Genomic DNA, 22,559 nt, shown 5'->3' with positions numbered 1-22,559 from the left:
AAGATAGTGCAGGGGAGGCGGGTGGGACTGAGGAGTGAGCACAGAGATGCGGCTGCCTCTGGGGTGGGACATGGGGCTAGATCCACAAAGAGGACTTAGGGTATGTCTTCACTGCAACAAAAAAACCCCACCGCAACCAGTCTCCGAGCCCAGAATGACTGGCCCAGACTGACACGGCTCAGTGCTACAGGGCTGAGCACAGCAGTGTCGATGTTGGAAAATAAAGGCACTTTGGAGGGTGAGGAGAAAAAAAAAGAAACACAGGTGTGTAGGAGGAATAAGACACAGTCCCCCTGTCATGGGGGCAGCAAGCAACAGTGGAGACACACAGAGTCTCTGGCCTAAAGGGCAGAATGGGGAACCCTGGTATGGGGGATGGAGAAATAGGGGGCACACAGAGTCCCTGGCCAGAGGGGGAGAACAGGAGAGCCTGGTATGGAGGGGGGAGGAGGAATGAGGCAATGGGGTATGCACAACCCTTGGCATTCTGACACCAGAATTGCCCCTTTTGCTAGCCAGTATTGTGGGTGTTCATGGGCTGTTTCCATTAGCAGGATAAACGGATTGTTAAGTCCTGTTTATTTACAAAGAGCGCACACACAGGAGCGTTTCCCAGGACACAACAGGAACGAACAGCAGCAGGTGGTTTCCTGGCTCCCAATCTCCAAGCCTGCCTCTTGGGCCAGTCCTGTGCCCCAAGCAGAATACACAAAAAAAGAACGAGGCATTGTGTTGCACACTATCACAACGCCTCACTTTTAAGCGTCTGGTAAATCACTGTCACACTCAAAGCCTGAATTAGACACCTAAGCAACTATGGAATGAATGACTAGTGTAGCCTCTTAGTACATGTTAAGATAGAAGTGCAATGAGCCTACAAGCCTCAAGGTCTGTAAGACAGTAACTTAGCTAAATTAGTCCAGGCACATGATCCAATGTGGTGGCCACCCAACATCTTGACTGATGACAGGAGATGTGACAAAATCAGTGGTATGCTCCATGGCCAACTTAAGAACCACCCGCAAGGCAGAGGAAGGCCAAAGCTCTGATACAGCAACAAAGTCAAGCAAGGCCTGAGGAAATTCAAGCATTTCCACTGACAACTGGGAGAGTCCTGCCCACAACCGTTCCCTTTGGAGAAGCCGGGTCAAGGTTGGTGCAGCCACTGCGATGGGCCAGCAGAGAGCCCAGGCTGAAGCCTGCATTCGAGCCAGGGACCAGAGTGTCCTTCAACGTCCGTCTGGTGAGTGAAGCTATACAGAGGTGCCTACTTTCTAATTTCCCAATAATAATAATGGGGGATTTCAATTATCCCCATATTGACTGAGTACGTGTCACCTCAGGACGGGATGCAGAGATAAAGTTTCTTGACACCCAGCAGGGCCATTCTTATGCTCCCCGGAGGTGCTCGAGCCCCACTCCATCCCAGACCCTGGCCCCACTCCACCCCTTCCCCTAAGACCTCACCCCACCTACCTCTTCCCACCCCCACTCCACCTCTTCCTGCCTCCACCTCTGAGCATGCCCCACCCTCGCTTTGCCTTTTCCTGTCCCCGCTCCTCTCCCTCCACCCCCCAGCTGCTCACCGGCAGTGGGGGGCGGAGGGGAGGAGGGAGCTGATCTGCAGGTGGCACCCACTATTTTTTTTCTGGGGTGTGGATTTTTCATACCACCGAGTGATGTAGTTATGCCGAAGTAAGTATGTAGTGTAGACCAAGCATGAAATTCTACTCCCTGGATACGTTCTCAGATGGTCATTAAACCTGAAAAGCCATTTGGCATTTAAAAAGTTGGCTAGCGTACAGACCATGGCCTGCCTGAGCAACCAACTCAATTTAACTTCCTGACTGCAAGGAGAAAGTGACATTGACAAGCGCCTACGAGATGGGCAGCCAGGAAGCTGAAAAATTCCATTTTGCCCCTGAAATTGTTTGTTTGTTTGTTTGTTTTTTGGAGACTCCTTTGGGTAGAAAAAAATTGTGGTTTTTTTTTTTTACTTTTTGTCCAGATTCAGAATGAAAATATTTTCAAACCCACAAACTTTTCCACAGGAAAAGCTGTTTCAGGCAGCTATCCCCGAGAACCAAAAGCCGCTAATGTGTGTGGAACTAGGAAACGGATCCTTCATGGAGTCTCCGTGGTCCACTATGGTGTAAGTCTGCCTGAAGCATTTTCCACTTCAAGGACATTTCAAAGGTGTCTCCCTGTATGGATCTGCTGATGTCTCATGTGACCAGAGCCCCAAGGGAAAGTTGTACCACAGTCACGGTTTCTTTCTTCTATGGAGTCTTTGATGTGTAATTAGGTTTGAGCTCTGATTGAAGCTTTTCCCACAGTCCAGGCATTTATAGGGTCTCTCTCCAGTGTGGGTTCTGTGATGCGTAATAAGATGCGAGCTGCGACTGAAGCTTTTCCCACAGTCCAGGCATTTGTAGGGTCTCTCTCCGGTGTGGATAACCTGGTGTGTAATAAGGTTTGAGTTGTCATTAAACCTTTTCCCACACTCGAGGCATTTATAGGGGTTCTCGCCCGTGTGGATTCTCTGATGTGCCAGGAGCCGTGAGAGTTGAAAGAAACTTTTCCCACAGTCAGAGCATTTAAAGGGTTTATCCCCAGTGTGGAGTCTCTGATGCCCAATGAGGGCTGAACTGTCACTAAACTTTTTCCCGCACTCCAGGCATATAAAGGGTCTCTCTCCTGTGTGGGTTCTCTGGTGTCTAACTAGGGTTGAGCTCCGATTGAAGCTTTTCCCACAGTCGAGGCATTTGTGGGGTTTAACTCCCGTGTGGATTCTCTGATGGTTAATAAAGGCGGAGCCATCACTAAACATTTTCCCACATTCCGGGCACTTGTAGGGTCGCTCGCCTGTGTGGACTCTTTGGTGTGTAATAAGCTGTGAGCTCTGAATGAAGCTTTTCCCGCACTCCAGGCATTTATAGGGCTTTTCTCCCGTGTGGAGCCTCTGATGCCTAACGAGGTGCTCTCGCTGATTAAAACATCTCCCACACTCAAGGCATTTAAAAGGCCTGTCTCCAGTGTGGAGTCTCTGATGTGAAATAAGGTTTGAGCTCCGATGGAAGCTTTTCCCGCACTCGGCGCATGTGTTGTCTCTCACTCCTGATGGGATTCTCTGCTGGGCTCTGGTTTCCTTGGGGTCTTTGCAAACTCCCTCATGATCAGTGGATTTACCCACTTTCTGCCCTGGATGGGTTCCCAGCTGCCTCTCTGGCCTGTGCCCATTTCCCCAGGCTTTTTGCCGCTCATGCCTCTGGGAAAAACTCCCTTCAGATCTTTCCAATAACATCCCACGTGGTTCCATTTGCTCAGGACCTTCCTGCTGCAGATTCTCCTCTGTGTTTTCACTCACCATCCCATCACCTGCTGGGACAGAGAGAGAGAGGATCCAGACAGGAGTCATTCCCAGTGCCAGAGAGAAACAACAGGAGAATAGAGAAGAGGTTTAACAACACAATAACTAGAAGAAAGACTGAGAAATTCAATGCTGTCCCCACATCCCAGCCAAACAGCGAGAGGGAAGTAAAAGTCAGGGAGGGAACTCCTGCCAACTGGCAGCCAGGGTGGGTGTGAAGCTGTGAGTGACACCTGCTAGGGGGACATGGCCCCTACTGGCTATAGCCCTGACCTGGGTGAGATGAGGCAGAACTGAGGGCTCTCGCTCACACTACATTTATGGCAGTCCCAGCTGTTTCCTTCACTCCCCGGGTGGTTTGTGCTCGTTTCATTGATTCCTCACCTGTGCAGGCACCTCTCGGGCTCTCCCTTCCCTCGCAGGCCTGGAGATCCGGGACCCACGGCTCTTCCCCGCGCTCCAGCCGGGCGATCAGCTCAGGTTTGGGAAGGGGGAATCCTGCTCAGGGGGGTGAAATCAGGTGAGATCAGTGCGTGTCAGACACTGGGAGAGGATTTGTCACAAAGAACATTCCCTGATCTTAATCTGATCCCGCATTGGGCTGGGGGGGACGCGGAATCTGAGTGGATGGGAACAGGCTCACTGAGCCCTCAAGCAGGGGATGTGCTCCTCTCAGCATGAGCTTCCAGGATCTGTGCACCCTGGGGGATTTGCTGGTGCACACACAGCTCAGCTTGTCAGGCCCTGCCTATTTCTCAACCTGCACAGCCTGGCACCCTGCCCAGGGCTAGACCTAGTCCCAGGAAGGGAGGGGGAGAGGGATTCTGTGTGTGACGGAGAATTAATACGGGCAGGTCACCGCTCTGCTTCCGCCCCTTTGAAAGCTGTGGGGATGGGAACAAATTATCATCTCCTTTGTCTTCCTGAGTCCCCTGTCCCATGGGAGCGGGGTGGAGAGGGACGTCTCTCTCCCAGGGGGTCTGGTGACCATGGGGCTCATAGCCCTGAAATCTAATTGATTGAGAAAGACCAGAAATGGGAACATCACAGATCCCACGGCTTCTAATAGCTGAGGGGACGGGAATCCCTTACCCAGCGAGGTCACCGTCTCGTAGTTCTCCTGCATGACGTCCCCGTAGAGGGCTCTCTGAGCGGGGTCCAGCAGAGCCCCCTGACCCTGGGTGAAATACACAGCCACCTCCTCGAAGCTCACTGGCCCCTGGAACAACAAGAGTCCCCCACTCGGCACCTGCTGCCCCAGTCCCAATCCCGCTAGTCACAGGGGAGGAAGGCTGTTAAAACAGACACTCGGGGTGGTGGGCGGGGGGTGGAGACAGAGTAGCAGGATCCCACCCCCACCCTGCTCAGAGCAGCCAGGAGGCTTCAGAGTGGGGAGAAAGAGAGAGGGGAAGGATCAATGAAAGAAGGCAGGAGCTTCATGTCTACCACATACCTACTAGCCAGAGGCTGATATGGGAGACCCACAAAAAGGGTCTGGGAAGAGAAACCCCAACAACCCCTCCTCTTTCCTAGGAGCTAGATATGAGGGACAGGGCATTTCTCCCTGTACCTCATTGTTGGCTGCCTCTGGCTAGTAGGTTCAGGCTGCAGCACTGGGAATCTGGTAAATTTCTCCAGCCTGGTGCAGGTGAGGTTGTTCCCTGTTCTAGAAACGGGGGGATTTCTACCCTCTCCCAATGGCCCCTGTTCTAAAAATCAAGGCCCTGACTGAACAGTTCCAGCGAGTGAATCACACCTGGTTCCCACCTGGATGTCTGTATTTTCCACCCCTTCTTCTCTAGCAAAACCTTGCTGAAAATCCCCGAGCTGCACCGCATCCGCTGCTGTCATTTCCCTTCCCTGGGTGGATCTTCTGCAGCCCTGTTGGGGCAAGAAAGGTGCTTGGGGACGTTTCACCAGGGGGCTTTTGTCCATTTCACACTCCGATTCACCCCAGGCTCTTTCCCAAAAGACAGATTTTCCAGAATCTGTGATGCTGGGAAAACACCGGTTCATTTTATTCCAGCCCTTCCCACCAGCATTAACCCCCACCCCTTTCACCCCCAAGACACCTTAAAACCCTTTCAGTAACAGAGTCTCTGAACCAAACTCTAGGAAAGAGGAAAATCAAAGAAGTGGCCATTCTTCACCGAGGGAACTGGAAAAGGTTCACAGAACCTTTGTTTCAGTTTTCACCAAGAACGTTGGTGACGCTTGGACGTCTAACATAGTGAATGCCAGTGAAAATGGGGTAGGATCAGAGGCTAAAATAGGGAAAGAACAAGTTAAAAATCTGTCAGACAAGTTGGATGTCTTCAAGTCACCAGGGCCTGATGAAATGCATCCTAGAATACTCAAGGAGCTGGCTCAGAAGATATCCGAGCCATTTGCGATTATCTTTGAAAAATCATGGCATACGGGAAAGATTCCAGAAGACTGGAAAAAGGGCAATTAACGCCCATCTATAAAAAGCGGAATGAGGACAATCCAGGGAAATACAGACCAGCCAGCTTAGCTTGTGTACTCAGAAAGATAATGGAGCAAATAATTAAGCAATCAATTTGCAAACATCTAGAAGATAATAAGGTGATAAGTAACAGTCAGCATGGATTTGTCTAGAACAAATCATGTCAAACCAACCTGATAGCTTTTCTGACAGAGTAACGAGCCTTGTGGATGGGGGGAAGCAGTAGATGTGGCATATCTTGACTTTAGTAAGGCTTTTGATACTGATTCACATAACCTTGTCATAAACAAACTAGGGAAATACAGCCTAGATGGAACTACTATAAGGTGGGTACAAAACTGGTTGGAAAACCATTCCCAGAGAGTAGTTATCAGTGGTTCACAGTCATGCGGGAAGGGCATAACAAGTGGGGTCCTGCAAGGATCAGTTCTAGGCCCAGTTCTGTTCAATATCTTCATCAATGATTTAGATAATGGCGTGGAGAGCACCCTTATAAAGTTTGCAGATGATACCAAGCTGGGAGGGGTTGCAAGTGCTTTGGAGGATAGGATTAAAATTCAAAATGATCTGGACAAACTGGAAAAATGGTTTGAAGTAAATAGGATGAAATTCAATAAGGACAAATGCAAAGTACTCCACTTAGGAAGGAACAATCAGTTGCACACACACAAACTGGGAAATGACTTCCTAGGAAGGAGAACTGCGGAAAGGGATCTGGGGCCATAGTGGATCACAAGCTAAATATGAGTCAACAGTGTAACACTGTTGCAAAAAAAGCAAATGTCATTCGGGGACGTATTAGCAGGAGTGTTGTAAGCAAGACACGAGAAGTGATTCTTCTGCTGTACTCTGCACTGATAAGGCCTCAACTGGAGTGTTGTGTCCAGTTCTAGGTGCCACATTTCAGGAAAGATGTGGACAAACTGGAGAAAGTCCAGAAAAGAGCAACAAAAATGATAAAAGGTCTAGAAAACATGACCTATGAGGGAAGATTGACAAAATTGGGTTTGTTTAGTCTGGAGAAGAGAAGACTGAGAGGGGACATGATAACAGTTTTCAAGTACATAAAAAGTTGTTACAAGGAGAAGGGAGAAAAATTGTTCTTCTTAACTTCTGAGAATAGGACAAGAAGCAATGGGCTTAAACTGCAGCAAGGGAGGTTTAGGATGGACATTAGGAAAAATTTCCTAACTGTTAGGACGGTTAAGCACTGGAATAAATTGCCCAGGGAGGTTGTAGAATCTCCAACACTGGAGATTTTTAAGAGCAGGTTAGACAAACACCTGTCAGGATGGTCTAGATAATACTTAGTCCTGCCATGTGTGCAGGGGACTGGACTTGATGACCTCTCGAGGTCCCTTCTAGTCCTATGATAAGGGCAATGAAGATGATCAAGGGTGTGGAATGGCTTCCATATGATGAAAGACTAAAAAGATTAGGGCTGCTCATCCTAGAAAAGAGATGTCTAAGAGGGATATGACAGAGGTCTATAAAACCATGAATGATGTGCAGAAAGTGACTAGAGAAGTGTTATGACTCTTTCCCATGGTGCCAAAAAAAAAAAAAAAAGGGGTCACCCAATGAAATTGATAAGCAACAGGTTTAATGCAAACTAGAGGAAGTACTTGTTCACACCATGCACAATTAATCTGTGGAACTCCTTGCCAGAGGATGTTGTGAAGGCCAAGACTATACTAGGGTTCAAAAAAGAACTAGAAAAGTTCATGGAGGATAGGTCCACCAATGGCTAGTAGCCAAGATGGTGTGGGATGCAACCCCATGCTCGAGGGAACACTATACCTGTGACTGCCAGAAGCCGGGAGGGGAAGACGGGGTGGGTTCTCATGCCCTCTGAAGCTCTGGTACTGGCCACTGCCAGAGACAGGATATTGGGCTAAATGGACCGTTGCTCTGCCCCAGTTTGGCAGCTCTTATGTTTTTACCCAATCGTTAGAGAAAAAATATTGGTGACTTTTGAGAAGATTTTATATCAGTGTTCAATAAATGAGACAGGAAACTCTGAAAAGACTAGTATCACATGGCTAGATAGCCAGGAAAAGGCAAAAGCTGAGGTGGTTTTACATCACCAGTGGGTAGTTACAGGGAAACGGCAGGAGAGAGTAACATGGAGGACAGGGAAGAGTGTGTTTGGTGTAGGGCGACCAGATGTCCCAATTTTATAGGGACAGACACAAAAATCAGGACTTTCTCTTGTATAGGCTCTTATTACCCCCCACCCCCTGTCCCGATTTTTCACATTTGCTGTCTGGTCACCCTAGTTTGGTGGGGAATAGCTAATCATTTAGAAAAACCTCACCCCTTTAGTGTCCCTGAGACAAACCGTGGGTCCTCTGGAATTCCACAGAGATGGAGAGATTTCCTTAGTGTCAATGTGCTGACGGGGACATGTTATAGATGAGAGGGCTAAAAGCACAGAATGAGGACCGAATGACATGCAGTCCTGTGTTCATGAAGGGTGCAGCATGTGAGTCTGTCCTTGGAGATTGGATACTGACACCCACACATAAGGGGATGGAATTAACGCGGCCTATGAGTGCTGGACTTTACAACCTTTCACAAGTAATATGGAGATAACCCTTACCTGACTTTTTTTATTTGAGCTGGTGGGACTTTCCCCTGGCGGTTTGTTTGTATGCCACTTTGTCTGGCGTTTGCTGACTCTGAAGGAATGCAGATTGGTACTCAATCATCGCTGACTGTAAATACAAATTTTTCAAGCCAGATCCTCCGCTGGCAGACATAGGCCATCACTCCACACTGGAGTCGACGCGGCCAGATCCCCAGCTGATGGGAATCCAGCCATAGCTCCACTGGCTTCGTTTACACCAGCTGAGCCTCTGATTGCGTGTGTCACACGCATTGCACCCGGATTCCCCAGTTGTCAGTACAGATGGGAAAATGTAGTTGTGCAAACTGATACCACCAGCAGAAAAGTACAAAAAACCAGAGCTACAACACCACCCCAACAGGCTGGGCTGATCACTTCCACTAAACTCCTTAGGGAACGGAACAAGGGGCTGAGATAGTGTAGCTGGAGCCTGCCAGCAGGATCAATGTAACCTCTCACCCCCTTACCTGCCCTCCAAAGGGTGCCCTCACTAAGAGCAGGGGCTGCTCATTGGGGGTGATCTTCCCGCCCAGGTTTGGGGTCGCCAGCTCTTCGTTTTGAGATGGAAGGTCTGTCTTCCCTTTATGGGGTGGCCTGGCCAGGCTGGGGTCTCTTCACGGGGAGAGTCTCCTGGGGGAGCAGCAGGAATGTTACTCCACCTCTCCTAGGTGCAGCCAGGGCTCTGGGGTCCCCAGCTGCAGCCCCTCCCCCAAAAGCTCGGGGATCTTGCAATAGGGACAGTGCCGGGAACCTGAAATTCATTCACACAGCCAGTGCAATTCACTTCCTGCTGCCAGGGCTGCCTGACCCCAGCCATGGCTCCATCCCCAGCTCCTCCTGGGTCCTAGCGAAACACCCACCGCATTGCAGCCACCTGGCTCCAGGCCCCTACCTCTGGAGGCAGAGGGGGGGCATGCGGTCCCCTAGACATGGGCGGCCTCTCCCAGTATTCAGGGAGATTCAAACCCTGAAGCCTTCATGTCCAGGGGGGATGGAAGGGGAGACTGCAAGATCCCCAGTGAAAAGGGGGATTTCAATAGGGACTTGTGATTGTCCCAGAGGCTCCCCCAAATTGAAGGGGACAGGGGGGTGCTGGGAGTCGGGCTGCTTGGGGCCATGAGCTGCAGGGGATGCATTTTCCAGGGACGTGGACTCTGTGGCTGTGGCCTGGAGGGGATTTCATCAGCTGTTGTCTGCAGAGGGCTCTGTTCTTGCCCAGAAGTGGGGAATCTGGAGCCTGGACTTGGCAGCTGCTGCTCCCCCAAGCTGTGGAGAAAATTCTCCTGAAATCTCCCTTTGTGCCCAGCCCAGATGGGATTTTCTCTGGTTGCTGGAACTAGCCCCCCTGGGGCAGCCCTGGGTGCTGCTGAGATCTAACTCCTATTCAGAGCCAAATCCACAAAGATATTTAGGCACCTAACTCCCATGGGCCTAGGTGCCTAAATCCCAGATTTAGACATTAATGTGATCCAAAAACCCTATAGGCACCTATGATCACTGGGTGTCTACATTTTCACTATAAAGCGTAGGGGCTGGAAATAGGGGTGCTGCTGCCCCACCCTGCTCCCGGCTTGAAGTGGATTAATTCCAGCACCCCAACTGTACAAATTGTTCCAGGGTAAAAGTTCTTGGGGCACCCCAGGTTTCTGCATATGGGCCGGTGGACACCGTTCTCATGCCTGACCCCCAACGCAGCCTGATCTCTGAAATCACAACAGCTCCCTCCCAGCTGTTTCCCTGTTTCCCTCCCAGTGGCTGGTTTGCCGAAGTAGACAGGTGCGAGCTGTCTCAGTGATGTGTATCCACCGTGCCTTTCACAGCAGGACTTGGTTGGGCGGCGTCTTGTCATGCTCCAGTAATAAAATCGACCCCAAGACTCATCCTGATCCCATTTCAATGAATAGTCAGAGTCTAGATTTAATGGGGAGCTGGAGGGCGTGGATCAGCGTCCATGTTACTGTACTCGAGCCATGGAAGCTAATGAGCCAACGAGGGGATCACATTCGGGATGAATCCTGGTCATGTGCTGCCTGAAGCAGGTTGCACCTAGGCTAAGGAGAATGGGGAGTTCATGTGGAATGAGGACCTGGTCTAATATGAACACCCAGAGAGACCCAAAACCATAGAAACCGAAGGTGCCGATTGTGCGTACACTGACGCTGACCTGCTTCGCTTGACTGCTGCCAGGGACCCTGCGGATTTCATAGGAAAATGTTCATGATGGTAGAGGCAGGTGGGTGAGTAAATTTCTAGGGCCAGGAGCCCACCTCTGAGATTTGAGTCCCTTTTAGCCTATTTGTCTTAATTTTATAATAGAAGGCCGTGTCCTTAGCCTGGGCTTTCCCAACCGAACCTGGAGCCTTTCTGTTCAAGGGAACGAGCCCCCACTGGTAAGTCATACGGCCAAAGGCCAATGCCCAACGCTACTGCAGGATCCTCGATCTCTGTTGATGGCACAATCACTGTGCGAGGGGAGTAAGTGCTGTATGGAGCGGGTGCCGGTTACACAAACTGAAGCAGTGGCCTATTGGGATCAGAGTAGCGGGGGGCACATCGTGACCCCTTTTGTTGACCTTTGCCCTTCTGGGCTGGGCTCTGGCACCGCTCCTGAGCTCTCCCCAATTCCTCCCTTGACGAAGAGCCTTACTGGCGCCAAGGGTCATCCGGACCCAGTGTTTTAGAACAGTGGTTTCCAAACTTTTTTTCTGGTGACCCAGTTGAAGAAAATTGCTGATGCCCATGACCTAACAGAGCTGGGGATGAGGGGTTTGGGGTGTGAGAGGGGCTCAGGGCTGGAGCAGAGGGTTGGGGCACAGGTTTAGCTCAGGCAACTCCCGGTCAGCAGCACAGCGGGGGTGCTAAGGCAGTTGACACCACGGACTGCGCTGTGCCCCGCAAGCAACCAGCAGCAGGTCCGGCTCCTAGGTGGAAGTACACAAGTGGCTCTGTACAGTTCTTTCTCGCAGACACTGCCTCCCACAGCTCCCGTTGGCTCAGAACTGGCCAATGGGAGTGCAGAACCGGTGACTGGGTCGGGGTAGTGTGCAGAGCCCTGTAGCCCTTCCTGCCTAGGAGCCTGATACTGGCCATTTCCAGGGCACAACATGGTGTCAGAACAGGTAGGGACTAGCCTGCTTTAGCCAGGCAGCGCCACCAACGGGACATTTAATTGCCCAGTCGGCAGTGCTGACCAGAGCCACCGCGACCCAGTGCCTGACATGCTGTGACCCAGTACTGGGTCACAACCCACAGTTTGAAAACCACTGTTTTAGAAAGCCCAGTTCACTGGCGACAGCTTCGAGAAAGACCTGGTTTTACAAAAATGTAAGTTTCCCGTGCAGCACTGGGATCGTTCTCACAGGGACCTATGCTCTCTGGGAGCTCAGAAGAACTGACAGAGCAGAACCATAAGAGAAGAAAGTTGGGCATCTTCCCCTCCAGTGACAGATGATAGGATCCTGCAAGGAGAAGTGACCCCATGCCTCCTACAAATAGGTTCCCTGTCCCCTTGCCATTCCTCCCCGTGGCTATCCCACCAGGCTTCAGAAACTGATTGTCATTAGTCAAGCCAAAGGACACGGGGAGTTTGAGAAACTAAATTCCATCTCCAAGCCAAGCTGAGGCATTTATCCCCCTGGGGATGTCCCTGGTGAGTTGGGAAGGAAAGACTCTGCCATCATCATACAAGACACTGTGATAAATGGGGAGGGGTGAGCAGCTGGGCTCCTTCTGACCTCGGTAATGTGGATCAGCTTGGCTTCAACTTAAGGCTGGCCAGGTCTGTGGACTTCCCTGGCTTCTGTCTCAGATCTGCCCAGCTTCAGCTTCTTCGGAGGACAGCTCTCTCCCTATCACTCCCCTGGTGGCATCATTTGCAATCCTTAAGAATTCAGAGACAGCTTCTCCCAGCACTCACAGGCTATTTCCTGTCTCTCTCTGCCGCTGGTGCAGTGAGTTCACAGTTCTCAACTGTCTGGCTTTCAGGAGCAAACCCAGCCGTTTCCCCAGTTCTGTTCCCCTCCATCTCCCACATTCTACCCTCCTGTCTGTATCTCACGTCACTGCAGGGGTCGGGCCGCAACTTCCTTCCCCAGATCAGTCTCTGCCTTTCGGACTGCGACTCTCGCACCAGGCCATCCGTGTCCGTGCCCAGCGTTATTTAAAATCAGCATTGTTCAAATGACACCAACATCTCATGGCCAAAAGTGTGGACATGGTAAAAATAAAAGAAAAATCAAGCACTATTAAGGCAAATGATTGTTTGTCTTACAAAGTCTCCAGTATAAATCTGAGCTCATTTCAAACAAAATGAATATCCGAGTCTAGATTTACAAATTCTATGGCTGTCTAATCAGATATCATTCATACACAGCCTATAGGACTTCCTACATTAATTCCTGTGTAAACCAGAACATTTCTTTTTCGGGTTGGGAGGGGGGAATCCAATCTTGATTTTGAAAATTGCCAATCATGGGAAATCCACCACAGTCCTGGGTAAATTGTTCCAGTGTATTAACTTCCCTCGCTGTTAAAATATGGGGCAATTTTTCTATACTAGATTTGTCTAACTTCAATTTCCACCCACTGGATCTTGTAAGATCTTTGTCTGCTAGACTGAAGAGTCCCATATTATCAACTTTCTGCTACTCAGAGAGGCACTTCTAGGGTCTGACCAACTTAATTTCCTCCTTGTTAAGATAACTAGAATGAGAACTTTTGGAGTCTTTCGATATACGGCATGTTTTCCAGTCCTTTAATTATTCTCGTGTCTCTTCTCTGACCCCTCTCCAATTTCTCAACATCCTTCTTGAATTGTGGACCCCAGAACTGGATAGTGTATTCCAGCAGTGGTCACACCAATGCCAAACACAGCAGAAATATAATCCGCATACTCATACTTGCTATACTTGTTTATTTATCCAAGGATCTCATAAGCCTTTTTCGCTACTACATAGCACAGGGAGTTCATAGAATCACTGACTGGAAGGGACCTCGAGAGGTCATCTAGTCCAGTCATCTAGTCCAGTCCCCTGCACTCATGGCAGGACCAAGCATTACCTAGACCGTCTCTGGATCATCATGTTCAGATGATGATCCATCACAAACCCCAACATCGTTTTCAGAGTCACGGTTTCCAGGATAGAGTGTCCCACTCTGTGAGTATGGCCATGTTCTCTTTTCTGGGATGGTATTACATTGACATTCAACCATATTAAAACGCAGGTGGTTTGCATCCAGTCGACCCAGTGATCTAGATTGCTCTGTGTCAGCGACCTGTCCTTTTCATTATTTCCCACTCCCCTAATAGTTGTGTCATCGGCAAACTTTATCTGTGATGAGTTTATGTTTTCTTCCAGGTCTTTAATAAAAACGTTAAATAGCGTGGGACCATGAACCATTCCCATCCGGACCACATTCTAGACCCAGCTCGACCCTACTCAGCATCACAACACCCTGACTTCTAGGCACCAGGCAAATTCCTGGAACAACTATGGCGTTTGTAGAACCTGACTTAAGCATGATGAATGGGGAGAGGGAGGTGCCCAAGAATGTGATCCATGCTCCAAGGGGAGCCACCTAAGCTAGCCAATGGGAGGTGCTGATGAGAGGGGTGTGTCCTCAGTCCCTCCCCTCTGACAGAGACAAGGGCCTATCTCTGCTCACGATCCGCAGTCTGGATTTAAACCCTCTCTTGCAGACATGTGGCTTAGGCACCTATGTCCATTCTTGTGAGAGTGTGTTAGACACTTGTCTCTCTCCACACATAATGGCCTGAGGAGGAGGCGGTGGTGCGACCCACCTATTAGCTCAGTGGTAAGAACACTTACCTGGGATGTGGGAGACCCCGGTTGGATTCTATCCTCTGCCTGAGGGAGAGAGAGGATTTGAACAGGGTTCTGCCATGGGAGAGTGATCACCAACCTATGGGATATCCGGATATGGGGGTTCTTTAGTCTCTCCTGTTGAAGCTGTTCTGCTGCATATGAGTAATGAAAGAGGCTTTGGAGCAGGGAGACCAGGTCTCACAGGTCCCTGACCCATAGGTGCCAAATCTGTGGATGCTCCAGCAAAACTAGTGGGTGCTAAGCACCCACTGGCAGCCAAGCTTCCCCCCACCTTCTAGCCTGCTGATAGCCCTGCTGACCAACTCCTCCTCCTGCTGGCTGTGGATCAGCTGTTCCGGGGAATGCAGGAGGCACTCGGGGGAAGCAGGCAGGACCGGCGCTAGGGTTTTGAGCGCCCTAGGCGGACGGCAATTTCGCCGCCCCGCCCGCTGGTCCCGTGGCTCTGGTGGAGCTGCCGCAGTGGTGTCTGCGGGAGGTCCACCGGAGCCGCGCAGGCAGCCGACCGTCTGCAGGCACAACTGTGGCAGCTCCACCAGAGCCGCAGACCAACAGACCCTCCGCAGGCACCTCTGCGGCAGCTCCACAGGAGCTGCTTGCTGACCCCTCCGGCGGCGCCCTGACCCAGGGGACCTTGGACTGCGGCTACCGCGGAGGTGCCCTGACCCAGGGGACACCCTGGGCTGCCGGCTGCCGGCTGCCGCAGTGGCGCCCTGACCCAGGGGACACCCTGGGCTGCCGGTTGCCGCCGGCAGCTCAGACTCCCTCTCTGTCTCAGCAGCAGCAGTTGCTCAACCATTTTAAAAAAATTGGGGAGTGCTTTTTGGCGCCCCCAAATCTCGGCACCCTAGGCAACCGCCTAGTCCGCCTAAATGATTGCACCGGCCCTGAAAGCAGGGACAGGGCACTCTTGGGGAGGGGGCAGGACAGGGGTGGGAAAAGATGGGGTGGAGGTTGGGCCTGGGGAAGGGGTGGAGTGGGGGCAGGGGTGGGGCCTAGGTGGGGGTCAAGCACCCCCCCCCACCAGGTAGAGAGGAAGTCGGCACTTATGCCCTGACAAACAGGTTATGGAGTCATTCCCTCCCACTCTATCCATTCGTGTTTTAGAAAAGGTACTAAACCCCCCCAAAAAAAAAACAACAGCAAAAGAGTTCTCCCCTTCAGCACAACCCACTACAACAAGAGAATAACAGGGGATGAGACAATCTGTCCCCAGAGGGGGGAAGTAGATGAGTGTAAAACTCAGTTTGCTCATGAACGGAGCAGTGTAAGTGATATGCTCACGATTGGCTGCTCCTGGGTCCTCACCCCAGACACGGGCAGCTGGATACTTGGAGGCCAAATGCCCCTGATGTGTGTGGGAAATAGAAAATGTCAGGTCTCTTTACTGTGGCCTGAGAGAATTTCTCTCCTGCCTGCAGGAGTCTCTGATGTCCAGTATGACTCATAGACTCATAGACTCATAGGTCAGAAGGGACCAATCTGATCATCTAGTCTGACCTCCTGCACAAGGCAGGCCACAGAACCCCACATAAGAGGTCTCTTTCCTTTGTGGATTTGCTGATGCCTCCAACAACCTGTGCCCCGAAAGATCCTTCCCCCACCTTCAAAGTTTTTCTCCCCCGTGGAGTCTATGATGTCGAGTATAGGTGGAGCTCTGACTGAAGCTTTTCCCGCAGACCTGACACGTATAGGGTTTTTCTCCTGTGTGGCTTCTCCTATGTTTAATGAGGGTCGAGCTGTCACTAAACCTTTTCCCACAGTCTGAGCACTTATAGGGTCTCTCTCACGTGTGAGTTCTCTGATGTGAAAAAAGATCTGAGCTCTGACAGAATCTTTTCCCACGATCAAGGCATTTAAAAGGGCGTTCGCCAGTGTGGATTCTCTGGTGTGTAATAAGGTTTGAGCACTGACTGAAACTTTTCCCGCAGTCCACACATTTATAAGGATTCTCTCCCGTGTGACTTATCTGGTGTATAACCAGGTGTGAACGCCAATCAAAACTTTTCCCACAGTCCAGGCTTTTATAAGGTCTCTCTCCTGTGTGGATTTTCTGATGCGTAATAAGATCTGAGTTCTGGTCGAAACTTTTCCCACACGCTGGGCATTTATCTTCTGCGCGGGTTCTCTTGTGTCGCATAAGGTGCGAACTCCGATTGAATCTTTTCCCACAGTCAGAGCTTTTATATGGTCTCTCTCTTGTATGGATTCTCTGGTGTGAAATGAGGTTGGAGCTCTGATTGAAGCTTTTCCAACAGATGAGGCATTTGTAAGGTTTCTCTCCAGAATGGATTCTCTGATGGATTATAAGCTGTGTTCTCCGATCAAAACTTTCCCCACAGATAGGGCATTTGTAGGGTCTGTCTCCCGTGTGGCTTCTTTGATGGGAAAGAAGATCCGAGCTCTGAATGAAGCTTTTCCCACACTCAACGCATTTATAGGGTTTCTCTCCCATGTGCGTTCTCTCATGTCTGTTGAGTGGTGAGCTCTGAATGAAGCTTTTCTCACAGATGAGGCATTTATATGGCTTCTCTCCTGTGTGGATTCTTCTGTGTGAAATAAGGTTTGAGCTCTGATTGAAGCTTTTCCCTCAGACCAGGCATTTATAGAGTTTCTCACCCATGTGGATTCTTCTATGGGAAATAAGGTGAGAGCGCTGATTGAAGCTTTTCCCACACTCGGCGCACGTGTTTTTTTCTCTTTCTCATGTTGCTTCTCTGCTGGGCTGTTGTTTCGTTGAGTTTCTTGCATCCTCCGACACATTAAACCTACCCACTTCTTTCTCTGGCTGGTTTCCCAGATGTCTCTCTGACCAGCCCTGATTTCCACAGGCTTTCTCATGCTCACAGCTCTGGCTAAAGTTCCCTCTGGATCTTCCCAATAATGTCCCATGTGCTTCCCCTGGCTCAGGACCTTCCAGCAGTGAATTCACCTCGTTTTCCCTCATCATCCCATTGGCTGCTGGAATAAAGAGAAAGAATCTAGACAGGCGTTGTCCCCTGTGCTGGGGAGAAGGCAGAGACAGGGAACGGCAAAAAGGGGAAACACCACACAATAACTGGTGGGGAGACTGAGAAAGGGAAAATTTTACTAACCCATCTTTAATTTTTCCTTCTCCGAAGTGGGTCCCTGGTGCTCCGTGTTCCCTTACTACTGGGTTGTCCCCTCATTGGACAGGCTCCAGCAGACTGGCAGTGTGGGCCATGCTGCTCTGCTGACTCCTGGCGGGAAAGCCAGGGGAAAGAGAGGGAAAAGAATGTGAAAATGAGCAAGCGAGACCGTGATGCTCAAACCCACGTCCAGCTACCAGGGGCAGTGGCTGACTGCTGGGAGGAGGAATAGCAGGAGAAGGACAAAGCCCATTCCACCACCACCATCCCACAGGTAACATGGGGCAGGGAGCACACAGCAGCCCTGGGCTAGGCACAGGGCGATGGGGACACGGAGACACGTGTGGGGAGACGTGAGTTGTCCATGGCCATCTGTCATGGTATAATTCCCCACTCTGAACCTTAGCGTCCAAAAGATGGGGTACCAGCATGAATTCCTCTAAGCTCAATCACCAGCTTAGAACCTGTAGCGCTGCCACCAACCAGGAATTCCAGTGCCTGGTGCACTCTGATCCCCCCAAAACCTTGCCCGGGGACCCCCAAGACCCAGTCCCTCTGGATCTTAACACAAGGAAAGTAAACCCTTTCCCTCAGCGTTGCCTCTCCCAGGCTTCTCCTCCCTGGGTTACCCTGGAAGATCACTGTGATTCAAACTCCTTGAATCTTAAAACAGAGAGGAAAATTCACTTTCCCCCCTCCTTCTCTCTCCCCCTCCCAGACTCTCCCTGAGAGAGAAAGTAATCCTAACACAGAGAGAAATTAACCTGTCTCTCCCCCTTCCCTCCTTTCTCCCCACCAATTCCCTGGTGGATCCAGACCCCGTCCCCTGGGATCTGACACCAGAATAAAAAAACAATCAGGTTCTTAAACAAGAAAAGCTTTTAATTAAAGAAAGAAAAAACTGTAAAAATTATCTTTGTATATTTAAGATGGAATATGTTACAGGGTCTTTCAGCTATAGACACTGGGAATACCCTCCCAGCCTAACTATACAAGTACAAATTAAAATCCTTTCAACAAAATACAAATTTGAACTCCTTCCAGCCAAATACACATTTGCAAATAAAGAAAACAAACATAAGCCTAACTCGCCTTATCTGCCTAGTACTCACTGTTCTGAACTTATAAGAGCCTGTATCGGAGAGGTTGGAGAGAAACCTGGTTGCACGTCTGGTCCCTCTGAGCCCCCAGAGTGAACAACAACCAAACACTAGCAGCACACACACAAACTTTTCCCTCAAGATTTGAAAGTATCCTGTCCCCTGATTGGTCCTCTGGTCAGATGACAGCCAGGCTCACTGATCTTGTTAACCCTTTCCAGGCAAAAGAGATATGAAGTACTTCTGTTCCATTAACTCTTACTTATCTGTTTATGACACCATCAGGCTAACAAGGGGGGAGAAGACCATTTAATGATCAGGCCAGGGGACTAAATTTGCACTCCAGGGAGACTTCCTGGCTCTTGAGGTGGAGAAGTGGAGTGAGCAGAACAGGGCCAGGAAGAGACAGAGCCAGGGCTCCTGGCCAGCAGCCACCACTCTTCAGCTGCCCGGCTCCGACAGCAGCGCCGCTGCCAGCAACAGCGCAGAAGTAAGGGTAGCAGTACCACAACCCCTCCTACAATAACTTTGCGGCCTCCCACCCCTCCCTCCCCCACACAACTCCTTTTTGGGTCAGGACCCTAGAATTACAACACTGTGAAATTTCAGATTTAAATAGCTGAAATCATGAAATTTACCATTTAAAAAATCTTATCATTGTGAAATTGACCCAAATAGACTGTGAATTTGGTAAGATCCTACTGATAGACAAAGATTGGAAAGAGAGACAGAAAAAACGGGACTAATCCAAACAGAAAGTCTACGGATACCACCCAAGCTCTGTTAAGCTCTGACTGGCAAACAAGAGGAAAATGGAACTGGAAATTAATGGATCAAAACTGGCGTGTCGGAATTTAGGACTGACAAGTGAAGAAAACAACCAGGGGAGGGTCTATCCGGCTGATCACTCTTTGGAGCCCTTAAAGAGAGGGACCTTGAGGAATAAAAGGGTGGACCAGATTCCTGGGAGAGTCCCTGGACCAAGAAAGATCTGTGTCTCCCGAGAACTATGATCATTGGGACATCCAGAACAACAGGCCGGGGAGAACGCCTGCCCATCACCCCTGCACCAGTGCGACCCCGGCCTGTTACACAGGAGATCCTGCTCTGTTTCCCCTTCCCTTGTGTGCTGCTTTCCGACCCCAGGGGCTGAGCTCTGAGGCTCCTGGGGTGATTGGTGCAGAGGCACTTTACCAGAGTTTACAGGATTTCTCTCTCCATCACCTGGGCTGGGCACAGGGGGGGCTTGGATGAAGCTCTGCCCTCGCCCTGCAGCTGCTTAGTCCGGGCTCCCAGGTCGCAATGGAGGAGGCAGTGGCTCCTGACCCAGGAAGATAAACAGAGACAAAGCCAGTGCAGCGCCACCTCTTAGCAAGAACCAGAGGCCTCTGGGTACCGCAGCTGATGAACGGTGGCCCTGTCCCCTCTCCATCCCTCCCTGCTCCCCACCATCAGGACCCTGGAGGGATGTGGCCAATTTCCTTCTCTAAGCTCCTTCCTTGAACTGCAGAAACCTGCAGAGCAAACCACACACTGTCACCGAGAAACGTGTCCCCTCCCCTGAGGCTCAGGGGGGCTCCCTGGGGCCAGGACCCCATCACCTCAGTGTTCTCTTCAGTTCTGGGGGGCTGGGACAATGTGCACAGTGGGGGGCGGGGGGTTGAGAACCATTGAACCAAACTGCAAACCCTGGATATGATGGAAACCGTTTCAAGCCAGGGGGTGCAGCGCCCTCCCCCCAAGGACCCCTAGCTCAGCGCCTGTGTTGGGACCTCCCAAATCCCCATCGAAATCCCCCTTCTCAAAGGGATCCCCATGGATACAGGCTGTCCCTGGAGATGCAGGGCATGGGGCCAGGCGGCGGCTGCGACGGGGTAGGGTTCCCGCTAGGACCCAGAAGGGAGCTGGCTGGATCGATGGCTGGATCCTGGCAGCAGGAAGTGAATCGCAGTCGCTCCGGTAACCCTTTGTGGCTGTGTGAACGCCCGGCATTGCCCCTTGCGAGACCCCAGCCAAGCCCCCTGCTGCTGCGGGTGGGGACCCGACTCCTGGCTGCAGCCAGAGGTGACTATATTGCGGTGGCGAGAGAGGTGGCAGCTTTTATTGGAGCAACTTCTGTTGGGGCGAGAGACCCAGACAGCAAATGTGATAAATCCCTACGGGGGTGGGGGGTAATAGGCACCTATGTGAGAAAAAGACTCAGAAATCAGGACTGTCCCTATAAAATCGGGACATCTGGTCACCCTACCACAGCCACACAGAGCTCTTCCTGCAGGGCTGGGAAGGGATCGCAGTGCAAGGGGGAAGGGCTTGGGTAGCATAAATTGTTAGCTCAGATTGTATTCAAGGTAACTGGCCCATTAACACATCTGCAGGCACAGGACAAAAAGGGTTAGTGGGTTATAGATTGTCTGAATGGGTCATAAATCCTGTGTTTCTGTTTCATCCATGATTTTTAGTGTCTAAAAGAGTAATGAATTTAAGCTCTCAGGCTACATAAAAATGGACACACTGGGTCAGACCCAAGGTCCATCCAGCCCAGTGTCCTGTCTTCCAACAGTAGCCAATGCCAGGTGCCCCAGAGGGAATGAACAGAACAGGGAATCATCAAGTGATCCATCCTCTGTCGCTCATTCCCAGCTTCCGGCAAAAGACAGCATCCCGGCTTCTCTTTTGAAAGCCTGGGGCAGGTTTCCTTTGAGGATAAGGATGGCCAAGTGCGATATAGACTACACTGCATATTGAGGGCATTACATTCCTGCTGCTCCACATAAGACTCTCTTAGGGTGACCAGACAGCTAATGTGCAAAATCAGGACAAGGGGTGGGGGATAATAGGTGTCTATATAAGAAAAAGCCCCCAAAATCAGGACTGTCCTTATAAAATCGGGACATCTGGTCACCCTAGTCTCTCTCCCTGCAGAAAGCCCAGCCTAGCCAGCACACCCCATATTCCCCACAATGCTCCCTTCCCTCCACATACGCACCCCATTGATGGACCTATCCTCCATGAACTTATCTAGTTCTTTTTTGAACCCTGTTATAGTCTTGGCCTTCACAACATCCTCTGGCAAGGGGTTCCACAGGTTGACTGTGTGTTGTATGAAGAAATACTTCCTTTTGTTATTTTAAACCTGCTGCCTTTTCATTTGGCAACCCCTAGTTCTTGTGTTATGAGAAGGAGTAATAACACTTCCTTATTTACTTTCTCCACCCCCATCATGAATTTATAGACCTCAATCATATCCCCCTTTACTTGTCTCCTTTCCAGATTAAAAATTCTGTTTTATTAATCTCTTCTCATACGGAAGCTGTTCCACACCCCTAATCATGTTTGTTGTCCTTTTCTGAACCCTTTCCAATTCTAATATATCTTTTTTGAGATGGGGCAGTGATCCCCTGTTCTGTTCATTCCCTCTGGGGCACCTGGCATTGGCCGCTGTCGGAAGACAGGACACTGGACTAGATGGACCTTTGGTCTGATCCGTTATGGCCGTTCGTATTTGTTTCCCTAAATACCCAGATTTTGAGTCACTCCCCCCCTTTGAAACTTCTGTTTTTGTTGGTGGGATTAAGTGAGTCTTTCCCACCACTGCCAATGGGACTGAAGCAACAGGCTGCTGCAAGCCAAGACTGTCAGAGAGTCCCTATGTTCTGCACGGATGGCTGTCAAATCCTCTTCTTTTCAATGAGGCTAAAGCCAGGCTGTTCTGTTTGGCACGAGATGGTGAAACCTGGGGGAGAGGTGGGGAACCAGAAGGAGGCTGGAGAATTGCAGGAGGATAGGGGAGCCGGACAGTATGGATGGGGCTGGATAGGGATGTGCAGGGTGCATTAGAAGGGGAGTGAGGGGGTGGGGAAGCAGGGATGCAGAAGGAGGGGGTGCAGGGGAAGTGGGACAGGATGCTGACTGAGGGGTTTAGGGGAAAAGGGCTGGCAGAGAGGGAAAACGTGAGCAGTAGGATACTGTAGCTGGGGAAATAAAGACGAGAGATGTTCCCAGCTCCTGTAACCACCCAAGAGCCATCCACTGCATCGTCC

The 22,559-nt window shown here is 50.6% G+C and overlaps 2 protein-coding genes and 1 pseudogene across 3 annotated transcripts in view; all 3 read right to left on the bottom strand.

Annotated features, from left to right (window-relative positions):
- Positions 1-5,379, bottom strand: part of LOC115640677 (zinc finger protein 271-like) — a 51,905-nt gene extending 46,526 nt beyond the window's left edge. Inside the window, exons 1-4 of the mRNA XM_030543552.1 lie at positions 5,138-5,379; positions 4,463-4,589; positions 3,755-3,868; positions 2,266-3,381 (exon numbers count right to left, since the gene is read on the bottom strand). Coding sequence (XP_030399412.1) covers positions 2,266-3,381; positions 3,755-3,868; positions 4,463-4,589; positions 5,138-5,305 — 1,525 coding nt within the window. The 5' untranslated portion in view covers positions 5,306-5,379. The remainder of the gene's footprint in view (positions 1-2,265; positions 3,382-3,754; positions 3,869-4,462; positions 4,590-5,137) is intronic.
- Positions 1-22,559, bottom strand: part of LOC115640774 (putative zinc finger protein 66) — a 687,485-nt gene that overhangs the window by 67,260 nt on the left and 597,666 nt on the right. The window lies entirely within an intron of this gene.
- Positions 15,888-17,686, bottom strand: LOC115640676 (annotated as a pseudogene).

The sequence above is a fragment of the Gopherus evgoodei genome, unplaced genomic scaffold, assembly GCF_007399415.2.
Source record: "Gopherus evgoodei ecotype Sinaloan lineage unplaced genomic scaffold, rGopEvg1_v1.p scaffold_32_arrow_ctg1, whole genome shotgun sequence".
Lineage (NCBI taxonomy): Eukaryota > Metazoa > Chordata > Testudines > Testudinidae > Gopherus > Gopherus evgoodei.
This window is presented reverse-complemented; position numbering and strand designations above follow the sequence as displayed.